The sequence below is a fragment of the Lepidothrix coronata genome, unplaced genomic scaffold, assembly GCF_001604755.1.
Source record: "Lepidothrix coronata isolate B3197 unplaced genomic scaffold, Lepidothrix_coronata-1.0 Scaffold78, whole genome shotgun sequence".
In the NCBI taxonomy this organism is placed as follows: Eukaryota; Metazoa; Chordata; class Aves; order Passeriformes; family Pipridae; genus Lepidothrix; species Lepidothrix coronata.
Genome location: NW_016690258.1, coordinates 607,280 through 619,731, shown reverse-complemented (window position 1 = coordinate 619,731; position 12,452 = coordinate 607,280). Strand labels below are relative to the sequence as shown.

Here is a 12,452-nt window from a genome sequence, read left to right as displayed (position 1 = left end):
AGATGCACAATAAGGATCTCTCCCACACACAAGGCATATGGAAAAGTGGAGCCTGCAAGTCACAGTTGACTCAGAGCTGCATCCAGAGGCCTCACCTACAGTCACATGTGCATGTGTGTGTGCACACAGACAGGGGAAGAATCCAATGCTAGCAGAGCTCTTCCCAACCAGATTGCAGTGTGAGTACAGAATCATCAGGGTCAAAACCTGCATCAGGAGTCTGTCAGCCACCAGCTTCTGACTCCAGCCAGCGTGCTGACACACACCAGGGAGGAGGGCAGGCCATTTGGTGTCCAGCAGCTCCTTCCCACTGGCATTTCTAAGCCTTGTATAAGATTCTGGTAAGAGCATTTAAACCACGGTGTTGTGTATTATACAAGAACAGATCTTCCTTCACAAAAACCTCGTAGGCTTTCCACCACCCCACCAAAAAAAAAAAAAAAATATTAAAAATCTTCTAGCAGCATTGACCGAATTGTAAAGCAACCTGGTTGGCTTCCATGCATCCGATGGCCTCTTCCAAGAGTGAAAACTCCACGCAGACATAGCCATAGTCGTAACCTGGGGACAGCATTTAAATACAGACGGGAGTCATGTTAGTGCCTTGTCATAAAGAAAGCCACATTAAATATTCAATTTCCCTTTCCCTCCAATGACAAACCCTCTAACCACCACCCCTCTACTCCAGAATGAAAAAGAAAGAAACCAGGGACTAGCTGGATGATGATTAACTGTGCAGTTTATCATGAATGTTAATAGTACAGTGTTCCCACTTCCCCTTACACAACCCAGTGACAGGCACACCCTTCCTTAGGGCAAGAAATAATTGCTTTGTCCTTTTTTTTAAGGCATAGTGACTTTCCATTGCCAGTTTCACATTTTGTGCTACCTTGGAGGCAGCACTCTCCAAAGTAAGTGTTGATAAATCATTTCCAAGTACCTTGCTGCAAATGTATTTTACACGAATAGCCAGCATTTTAATTGGGCAATATTTCAGAAAGAACTAACACCATTCCTTTGCCTTTGCTATTTTTCTTTCAACACCTGCTTACTTTTTGAAGTCCAATCCCTTGCATTATGAAAAAGTACAGCAGGGTAGGAATGAGAACTCCACCTTTCTCATTTTGGTATGGATGCTACTGCACAATGTAACAAGAGGGTGTGAGAGCTTTAAGTTTAGATTCAAGAAACTAGAGAGCCTTTCCTCTCTCACTGCTTGAGAAGCTGTCATCTCAGTCACTGCAGAAGGGACACACTGATTTAACTGTGTACTCCAGTTACCTACACTGAAATATTATGTCCCAAAGCAAAGTGCAGGGTGAACACTACAGAACCTAAGACCAACTGAAGATCCATCCTCGATGTTGAAGCTACCTCCAAGAACTGGAGTGCTGAGGAACAATGTAAAGTCACAACCTAAAGGCCACCTCGCTCCAAAAGAGTGCTTTCCACGTGACCATGGGCCAAGATGCTTCTACACGGACACACAGTGAGAGGAAAGGCTTGGCTCCTTCCTCCTGCTGCTCTTTTGGTGGGTTTGGAGTGAGAGGAAAGCCAGGCTGTATGTGAATTGTACAATTTTAGGCACCTAAATGTCCTGGTGGAGAGCTTGTCTCCTCTCCTTAAGATGCACATTTTAACTCTGGTATCTTCGAACCAGGTTTATATCTGGCTCCTATTGCTTCAGCCCCTCACCTTCCATGGGAAGGTAACTCCACCCATGCTTCTTTCAGACAAGGCATTCCAGCCTGCTAGAAAACCGCCCCTATCTCCCCCAAGTCTATGTCAAAGAACATTTGCTGCACTCTCTAGCTTTTCCTTCTCTGTTTTTTTACATCTTTGTAGTTTACCACATCAGAAACAAGGCCACACAAACTATTTCATCATCAAAATCTACTGATTTTTAATTATTTTTTATTCCGGGAGCTCTTTGCATGCAGTTCCAACAACACAATTCTGACTTTGCACCTCTGCCTTTAATAATGAGACTCCAATTTGCATCTACCACATCTTCCACATCACACAGGAATTTATTCCCCTTTCCCATATTATTTTAGTCAATATAATTACACTAGAGGGAAATTTATCAATCTGGGTCCTTTTCAGCTCAGTGAAAGATGGAGTCCAGCAGCACAGCATCTGTGGTGGAAAGCAGCTAAAGCCACTTGATACTCTTACATGAAGTGGGCACCTGGAACTAGAGGTATGGTTTCAGCTGGCAGGATCCACAGAACCAAATTGATCCAGCTGTTCCCAGAGCATCCATTCTGCCCTGCAGCACAGCCACACCGGATCACATTCTGCAAATGAAGGAGTTCTCCTCTCTGCAGAAGGCAGCTGCTCTCCAGGAGCAGTGCTGCCCCTTGGTGGGAGACTGTTCTGCATTCCGGGCAGACACCTCTGCTACTTCACACACAGCGTGCGGCCTCACATGGTACATTTTAAAGTCTTACTCAAACCCAGAACTCTGAAGTCGCTTCTTTCCATTCTGTTTAGCAAAGAGCTGCATGAATTATATTTGTCAGCCCATAAGGCTCCTGATTCCCCTCCAGAGAAGGTTTTTGAAAGCTGCTGTAATCAGCAAGGATCAGGGCACTATCTTACTTCCATGTGTATGTGAAGCAGGGGATCTCCTGACAGAAAACAAGATTGCAGAAGTTTTCACTCTATCTGCTCTGCAACAAGAGGACGTTTACAACCCAGTCCTCTTGAAGGGAATGAGTGGTTTAGACATGGATTTAATCCAGCATGACACAACTGTGAGTGCAATGCTGAATGTTATGCACATATACAAAAGCTCAGACCCCTGGAGGAATATATGCCAGAGGACCATTCCAAGCATTACATGGAGACAGTTAAGGGGAAGCCCAGCACACTTCTCCTTCTGCACTCTCCCACCTCTGCTCTCCCCCACCCAGCTCATAAACATAGCAGCAGTAACATGTACAAAAACAATAACTGTGGCCCCATATCGTGCCAAAAAGCAGCTTCAGGCCAGACATTGGGCTCTTGTGGTCGGGTTGCAGAGGGACGCAGCGTTCTGGAATTCACTACGAGCTGTCCCTGCACAGACAGCACCGAAGTAGTGATGCAAGAAGAGAGCAGCCTGGAGCCACTGCTCTGCTCCAAACCGCTGCTGAAGATGTGCGGGGGCTTGACACTTTCCCCCGCCCCCAGATCCGGAGCTTTGCATGGATCTGACAAGCACACTCAGGATGTGAGAACTACGGAGTAACATCAGCCTTGGGCGGCACAGCACCCCCGATCTGCCCCCTGCCCCAGCTTCACCAGAGCATCCTCCCATTTTAGACCATGACTGAAATGGAGGCCTGTGAAACAACAGCACTGCACCTTCAAAACGCAGTATCTGCTGATTTTCCCACAATCACATTAATTGTAGCACAACACTTGAAACAAAAGCAAGTGGCTTGAGGCTGGTTCTAAACGGGGAGCAACTACAGAGGCTCCTGCCACCAACTGTTGTGCCTCTTCCCTGCCTCCTCCATAGGGCTTGTTCAAGCTCTGTGTAGCAGCTGCTGAGCTTGGATATTTTTATTTCCAAAACCTTCACACACACTTTGTCTGTCAGAACACTGCAATTCAGCTGCTGTTACCAGAGGCAGGGCAGGGGATTTTAACAGAGGGGTAGGGTCAGGCATCTAATGGCTGGAACTGGTTCAGCAGGCATCCCAAGGTAAGCTGTGCTCCCCTGTGAGTGAGAGCTCTCGGACACCCACTGGTATTTTACTATGACCTGGAGAACCAAAGCAATCAAACCAGCAAAGAAAAACCACTGCTGAAGATTACAGTGTGGTGGTTTTGACTCTAGGTGGCCTAACTGCACATGTAAGGTTTCACATGAAGATACAAATCTCGGTATCTTCACTTACTGGTTAGCACTGCATACAGTTTCAGGATCCTCAAGAAAGTAGAACAGAGCAATGATTTGCAGAAGCATATGTGATCAACACAGACTGACAAAAAGGAAAGATCAGTATTTCCCTCACACAACCTCTGAGCACACTGCAGCAAGCTACACTGTCCAAATGACCTCTCCAACAGGAACAGCCCTCCAACACTTGAACTCACCCAGATTTTGGCCCTAAAACATGCACGTCCTCATCTCCCCCCATGTTTTAGGTCAACTGTGTAAAAGAACTCTTGTACCTTATTTAGCTACTTCCTCTCAGCTGCACAAGTCTACAGTACCACAGGCTGTGTACGACAGGCAAAATCAGAACACAAGGAGAGTGAGCACATAAAATCCAGAGGACTTCTGCTTTCCCTTCCTTAAGTGCTTCTATGTATACACAATCCTTCACGGATGCTCCCAAAGCATGCTTGGTTGTTTTCTGCACTGAAAATGGGCACAAATGCCTAATACTTAGGAGTAAAGACACATTTAGAGCTCCAGGAAGCTGCTCTGCAAGTACTGGAATAAGGAATATTCTGCCTCTGAAACAGATGTGTTTTAGCAAAGCGAATTTTGACAGCAAATGGAGGGTCCCTGTTAGCATGCAATGGTTTGGATAAAATCCTGAAAGCTTGCCTTAAAATTACTGTTCTTTGGCTTCAGAGATAAAGATCAAAGACTTGGGATTTAAAATAAGACTTGTTTCTGTACACACACAGTTTCTACTGAACAACTGACACACAGTAACGTGTTACTTCACGATAGTTTGTTATATCAAAGATCTAAATAAAGGAAAACCATAATGTTGTTCTCCTAGGGGCTGTAAGCAGTGTGAAGACATAAAAAAAAATATCTCTGGAGTTTTAGGAGGCCAAATGAAAAGATCGTGTAGTGACAGCAGCCCTGTCTGTGCCAAAGCAAAGATAGTTTTGGAAAGAAGGCAGGATGGCAACATGACAAAGGCATCCAACCCAAGAGGCAGTCCAGCTTCTGGATTCTAGGAGTGAGCACGCAGTCAGTCGTGTCACTGCACACCCCGACAAGCTTAAGGCATTAGGTCACCTCCAGTCCCTGGTGAACCATCACCTGCCTTCTCAAAAACAACCCTGACAAACCCCCCACCTGCTGTGGTGCTACATGAAAACATTCTCTCCCCTCTGGATCAGGAAGAAGATGCTCTCCCATTAAAGTAACTCCATGTAACAGGTCACCAAAGGACACTACACTAACCTGGGCAGTAACCTGGGCAGCTGGGACAGCTGCAAACCTGGTGGAGGTCCCTGCATCTGCAGGGTGGGGCCAAGCAGCCTCAGAGCAGATGACAAGGATGCAGTTTCCATGGACAGGGAGCTTCTCCACCATCCCAACAATACTTCGCTTGTGCTTTTTCCCCGTAGGAAGAGACAGAACTACCACAGTAGAAAAGCATTTGCCATTTTGGGGACTTCTAGGACTCTGAGAGGTGACACATTAAAGCAGAGCCATGGCCAGCTGCAGAAGCAGGAGATTCTTGCTGCCTGCTCTCTCCAGAGACAGCACAGCAGAGCAGAGTGCAGCTGAGGAAAGCCTCTGCAGAGAAGAAAGTTCTGTTGCTCCAAGGGCAACTACAGCACAAAGTATGGAGTGACTATGCAGGACTTCTACACCCTCTGAAGGAATCCGCAGTCTCACACACTTTGCAAAGCCTGGGGAGTGGTGATGGGATTGTGCACTGTTCTCAGTGAATCTGCCATTCTGCAGCTGAAAGAAAAATCTACCTCATCTGTGGCAGACTTTGGCCATGTGCCCCTGACCCACTGCACAAGTTCTCCCTGTTTTCTCCGAGGCAAGATGCAGATGTAGGTCATCCATACTAAAGAGTAAATACCTCATCACAAGCAAATACTGGAAAACGCAGGGCTTTCTCTGTATTTCTGTGCTATTATTAGCAGGCATCACACACTCAGTGCTTCCAGGAAAACATCAGCTCCTGGACTTGCACAGGAGTGGCTGTACCTGTGCTTATACAGTGGGTACTGCCCTTAGAGCACTGTAGTGCCTTCTGTGGCAGGCAGAGGAAACAAATCTGTCCACACAGTCTGAAAACTTGGAGGGCACCCCCACAGCACGGCAGGGAACAGCGGCAATCTATCTATGCTAACACAGAAGCCAAAATCATGAGCTCTCTCAATACCAGCTGGTGGGATTCTGAGCATCCATAAATTTGTCAGATCTCTTTACTGCACAGATAAATTGGTCTTCAGAGCTACTAAAGCTGAAGAGCTGTACCAGAATAAACAGGACAATCTGCAACAAGCCATATCCCCAATTCCTTTCAAAGGCTGAGCATTTACGAGCCACACCTGCTGCTGGGAAAAGGCCTGTCACTTCCTACTGTCCCTCTGTGTAAAGAAGTACACTCTTACACACTCATTCACGACAGAGAACAGCACTGAAACCACAGGATACGAAACAGAGCCATATTCTGAAAGCAGAGCACTACAGTCCATCCTCCTCCCTCCATCCTGGAGACCAAGACACAGAAAGGACCTGCCTCAGATGCCCTCAAAGGCAGCTCCATAAACTACAAGAACTACTACAGTCAGAACCTCAAATGATTGTCAACCCTTCTTGGCCCAAGGAGAGTAGTTTATACACCAGCAGAGAGGAGAGGAGGGAAAAACACACAATGCCAAGATTGTACAAACTGTAGTTTTATTACAGACAAAGTATTACATTATGTTTGTAGAGAAACCTGGAATCTGAGGAAGGCTGGGGCTTTCACTAAACTCCATGAGAGGACTGGAAGCTGCATATCTGGGAAAGTGTTGCAGACAGGAGGTTGGTTTTAAAGTGCTGATAACGTGAACCTGGTCTCCAGGATATATGATCTGTCATTTAGCACAAAGGACTCAGAGCAATGAATGCAATGTCAGCACACTGTGCAAAGCCTTGAAGTTTTGCTCCAGAGATGCAAAAGGAATGAGCACCTTTGTAAAAATGACTACAGGGAGGATTCTGCATGTCAAAAGGGCTGTGAGCATGTTTTATGGATGAATGTATTTGTTGCCTTTTTTGTTGGTTTGGCCTTATAACCCTAAACCAAGGTTGATCACTATCACAAACACTGACTTAGAATAGATTTCTACTTCCTACTTCCTAAGCCATCACATCACAGATAAGAAAAGATGAGCAAGAATGCATTTGCTTCCAAGAAATAATGCACTACTGCCCTGAAACCAACCAACACAAGCCAAAAGCCTACTGCCCACATACAGCTGGGAAAACTGGCAAGGACTGGTATTGATGACCATGGACTAATTCCAGCTAAGTGTTTTTTTTTAGTCCTTGGCAGGGCTATTCTGGCTACAAACTAAAACCAATTGCTTCACGCAGATCAGCACTGAAGACATTTCTGCAGCTCCTGACAGGTGAGCCCCTGCAGACTGCAGAACTCTGCTGATGAGCAGGGGGGATCCGGACTCAAGAAGAAACTCCACGTGTGCTACAGCATCTTGTGAGCTTGTGGATGATCACTTCAGCTCTCAGCAAGTGCCTGAGTCGTGGCTGACAGAGCAGAGTGGGCCACACAACCTTTGCTGTGCAAAGCACCAAACACAACAAGAGATGATTCGTCCTGTGGTGCCTTAGCACCAGCCTTGATGGTGAGCCAAGTCATCCTCTGAATAATTAGCCCAACAGGCAAGATGCCCCTCTGTGTGCTACAGACATCCCACAGCATGTCCTTTGTACCAAACCAAAGAATCTGAGTCCCTGTGGGACCTATTCCTAATTTAACCCCGGAGGGTTGGTGCCAAGCTATCTTCATAAGGAAGCCGCTAGCTGGCCACAAATCCACCCTTCAGAGGGGATTTCCCCAAGGGCACTGCATCACTCCAGAAAGGGAACAAAAGGACTCAGTCCAGCACAGTTCTGCTGCACACCTCCCCACACAGAGCAGCAGCTCACCTCTCCAGCCCTACCTATGGCTGGAAGCTGCAGCACGATGGCCACGGAAAATGGAAAACTTATCCCTTCCACGGAGAGATGCACCACGCAAAAATCTGCACCAGTTTTTCCATCACGAACTGGAGACTTTTGGACCCTTAGATCGTGAGTGTTAGGAAAACACAGCACTAAAAAACAACAACTTTAAATTCCAGAGGCTTCCTGATATATTCCTGAAACCAATGATTCACTGTTCTGATATACAAGATAGGCTGCACCACTAGGTAAAAAAAAAGACAAAACACTTCTTACAGATTTATCTAAGGGGCTTATTAATATTTAACAGGGCACCAATGCGGCAGAGCTTAGTAAGAACAAGCAAGATAATACAGTTTCTCCTAGGACTTGGCCAAGGCAGTTTAAGTTTAACACAGGGGCAGTTCCAAGCACCACATTAGGGCCAGGTCTGGAGAAATGAAACAAAACATAAATGCCAGGGCAAGAAGGTGGCTGAGCAAGTAATAAAGTACATTTAGTGCCAATAGTACTTGCCAAAACAAAAGCTTTTCAAAACAGAGCAGGCAGCTGCCATAAAGCAGCTCCAAGCTAGTCATGTTTTCAGGTGACACTACATGTCCTGCGTGTTCCTCCATCACAGGAGGATGCCTATCTTTTAGCATCAGCCACCTGTATCCATGAGGACATCACTCTGGCCAAAAGCATCACTGCTGTTCAGAGTGCTCCTCCCTGCTCCAGGCATCCCAGTTCCATGTGTGGTTTGCTCCTCAGGGTGCAGTATTGTTTTCCCACATCCCCATCCAGGGTTCAAAAGCGAGTATTCAGAAGGGTCAGAAGAGAGTTAACAAAATTTCTGAAGTGCTGCACTAATTTAGAGGGTATAAAGGGGCTGGGATAGACCTTACTGCTCCTGCTGACTGCAATCCAGCTCACCTGGTCCCTCCAGGTCAACTCCAGAGCTCCTCTCTGCTGTGGTGAGCGTGTCCATTCCCCATCAGGCTCTCCCAGCCCAGCAAAAACTCCTCAGGTTCCCCAGATGGGTTTGTGGAGTGAGACAGAAAAGTCTCATGGGCTGCCAGCAATTTCTCAGGCTCGCTTTCCCTGAACAGCTTTCACAACTGCGGATACCACCCCTAACACAAATCATGCTTGGAAAACACATGTTCCAAGCTTGTCCCACTGCAGACTGTGTGCAGGAGAACAATTTGAACAGAAGGCTCAGAGTACACTTTGTGTTTTCACTTATTACTTAGATACCACTGCAGCATCTTTTAGGAGTGAACAACTCTTAAAGCAACCCTTTAAGATAAAGATGGCTCCACGTGCTTCCTTCTCCAGGGCACATGTGTGTGTCCTCAGCCAGAGTTCTGGGCACATTGGACCCTCAAGATAAGACCTCAGGCTTTACTTATGTTTGACATTAGGCAGGGGAGTGGAAATAAAACCTGATGAGAACCAGGCAGGAGATAAGTTTAAAATATGATCAAAATCAAAACCAGGGCAAGGTGTGTTCACGTTAAGACTCCTTGAAGGTCAAAAGATATTGGTTTCAAGTTCCTGGCAGTCAGCACTAATGCAAGTGCACAGATAGTAACAGGAGAAGGACAGACCCAGGGCTACAGGCAGCCTGGTACTGTCACATGCTGCACTAACAGCCCCACAGAGGGGGTACCATGGTGTAAAGCCACATGAAAGCTCTGACCCCAGTGAGTATAGATAAGCACCTTCAGATGGGACAGGGTTGCTACTGAGCTATTACTGACAGACAAGCCTTTCCCAGAGAGCTGCTGACAAGTCATCACCGTGAGTATCTCCCGAATCAGGGGGACATCTGCACGAGGCAGCAAGAGAGGCACCAGGAGATACTGCACACCAAAGCAGCTGATGGTCTTTGAGAAGATTCCACTGTCACCTCAGGGTTTGTTCTTTGCAATGATTAATTGGACAGACATGACCAAACACACTTGAGAAAGCAAGCTGGAAGATAAGCCAACAATCTAACACAGTTATTTCTGCCAAGGCTTACACATCACGTTGGAAGAAGCCCTCTTCCCCCCACAAATGGATTTGGCACTTTCAGTCTGAACATACAGGCATCAACTAAATCTAACTGATGGAAATTACAAGTAAATGTTTTTTAGGGTAATACTGTGAAGTCCAACTTTGACATTTTATCATTGTAAATATCTGCCTCTTTGATTTAAATAGAATTACTATGCCACTTCTTAAGGTCTCTCCTTTCACTGCTTCGTTTAAAATTTAGCCACCATTTCAGTCTGTGGGCTTCAGAGACAAAATAATATAAAGAATCAACAGCTTGAATGCATACCAAAATCACACCAGGTATAATAAGAACAGTGTTCCATTCTCAGCACAGCCTTCAGTGAAAATAGACTTCCCTTCGCACATACACAGTATGTAAAAACAGGGCTTTATAAAGAAGTTGAGCTGCTTTTCCAAGAAAAATCAACCATATATTTTCCCCCAAAACAGAAAGAGTCTTGTGAAAGATCATACAGTGGAATCATCACATTGAAGCTGCTGAGATAAGCTTTATGATAAGCGTTATCTTTTTGTGAAACCGATCCGAACCGCACTTATTTCAAGTTAATTGCGTGTTATTTGTTATGGTTGTTATTGTTCTCCCACAGCTGCAGGCATTCTTCTCTGAAACACACTCAACATGCATACTCATGATTAATGTTATTTTTAACATTTCTGGACAGCACTCAAAAATATACAACCCACTCAGACTGGCTTAGCACGTGCTCCTGTGAGCCAGCCACCGAGCCGATACAGCCCGTGGGCCCAGGTGTATCCCAGAGACTTCAGTAATCCAGAAGGTTTACTTTTCATTCTTACGGATATTTACATGCACAATCCACCACAAAAGCATTGTTTAGCCCATGACTGGCCTCTAGTTTCAAACAGGCTTAGCTTTTCAGAAGTTAATAAGAATTCAATTCTACACACTTCTCTAAGATGACCTAATGTGAAAAGGCTGGATTAATTTTACTACTGCTTCTAGTTACCCAGTTTCAAGACCAAGTTTCTACAATCCAGGAAGCTTTTATTGCCCTAGACATATCCATCTTGTGTAAGAAGGATCAGAGAGCTGTTTAAATCAGCAGCTGCATTTGCAGCCTCAGGATTTAACGCAAAACAAAGATTTTGGAGCATCCACGTAACCTAGAACAATGTTACACCGCTTAAATGACTGATGTTGACAGCTTTGCACAGCTCATAAAACATGAGCTAGTTTTAACTTCATTCCTTGCCTCTCCACAATTGCCAGAAAAACTTTTAAAACCCCCAACTTTGCAGCTGAAGGCACAGACTGAATCAAAAAGCAGCTTTTGGAGAGACAGCGGAAAACTGCACTCCTCGTGTAACATGTGACCACCCGCAGATACCAGAGCTTCAGACACTGTGTCTCATCCTGAGCAGCCTCTGAGGCAGGGAATGGGAAGGAAGACAGCAGTTCTCTAATGAGGGCAGTAAGTCCTCATAACGTACATGGGAAGAGACTTATGAAGAAATTCCCAGTTCATTTATTACTGAAGAAAAAACCCACAACAACTGACAAATCACATCAGCACAGGCAAAAGAGGAGCGTGTTGCAATTACTATATTGCAGTCAGTGCCGTGGGGGTGACGACAGCCATGCTGAACTATGCTTAGAAAAGAGGAAAAGAAGCAAGACTGACTGTGCCCCTTAAGCTCTGCTTGTTGGGCCAGACCAGATTACGTGACACAGGGATGTTCTTTAGTTCAAAGGTTCGTGAGAAGGTTGTGAAATCTCCTTTGACAGCTTCCAGAAACAAAAATACACTTGAGAAATACCCCATTGCCCCAGTTTCTCTCCCCAGTTACTAAACACATTGGAAGCCTTTATATAATGTGTTGACCCCAAGAATTCCAGCTGCTTCATGTAGAAATCATACTGGAAATAAGAAAAAGCACCAACGAAGGTAGAAGCTTCTGCTCTCCTAGGTTTAAAAAATAAAAAATAAAATACCAGTTTCGAGGTATTTCCTACTAGTATTATCCAAATCAATCCCCAGGACTCACCCTGCATTTCCTACCATTGCACATCTTTGTTCCAGTACAATTTTCTCACAAAGCAGACTTGTAAAATATTTCTTTCTTCAGAATCCTATATATACTGATCAGAAGTACAGCAGAACTTTATTCTTTGAATGATGAGGAGCATCCAGACTCAGGATTTGGATATTTGCTTATAAAACTTACTTTGTCCTGTTTTTTTAACCTCTCTTCGTACCTAAGCAGGACACCAGTTTCATGTTACTGAAGGAGAAATGTTAGGATGGAAGAGACTTCCTGAGGACACTATTTGAGCAGGACATGTTCCACAGTAAGACCACCCCAGAAACAAGATTTAGAACAATCCAAAAGGATTTAATAATAATTAAAAAAAAATTATAAAGGAATTAAGCTGCTGTCCCACGGCTTTACTCTTGATGGCTATTAGAACAGCCTTAGTGTTCTTCCTGCTGCTCCTACCCCTTTCTAGAGGACACATGCTTTACCTCTGAAGCAGCAGTGAGTAAAGCCATCAGTTTTGAGGACAAAA

General features: G+C 45.2%; 1 protein-coding gene across 3 annotated transcripts in view; it reads right to left on the bottom strand.

Moving 5' to 3' along the window:
- Positions 1-12,452, bottom strand: part of RBM6 (RNA binding motif protein 6) — a 57,344-nt gene that overhangs the window by 34,759 nt on the left and 10,133 nt on the right. For all 3 annotated transcript variants that reach the window (XM_017820052.1, XM_017820053.1, XM_017820054.1), the window contains one exon: positions 488-561. In XM_017820052.1, coding sequence (XP_017675541.1) covers positions 488-561 — 74 coding nt within the window. The remainder of the gene's footprint in view (positions 1-487; positions 562-12,452) is intronic.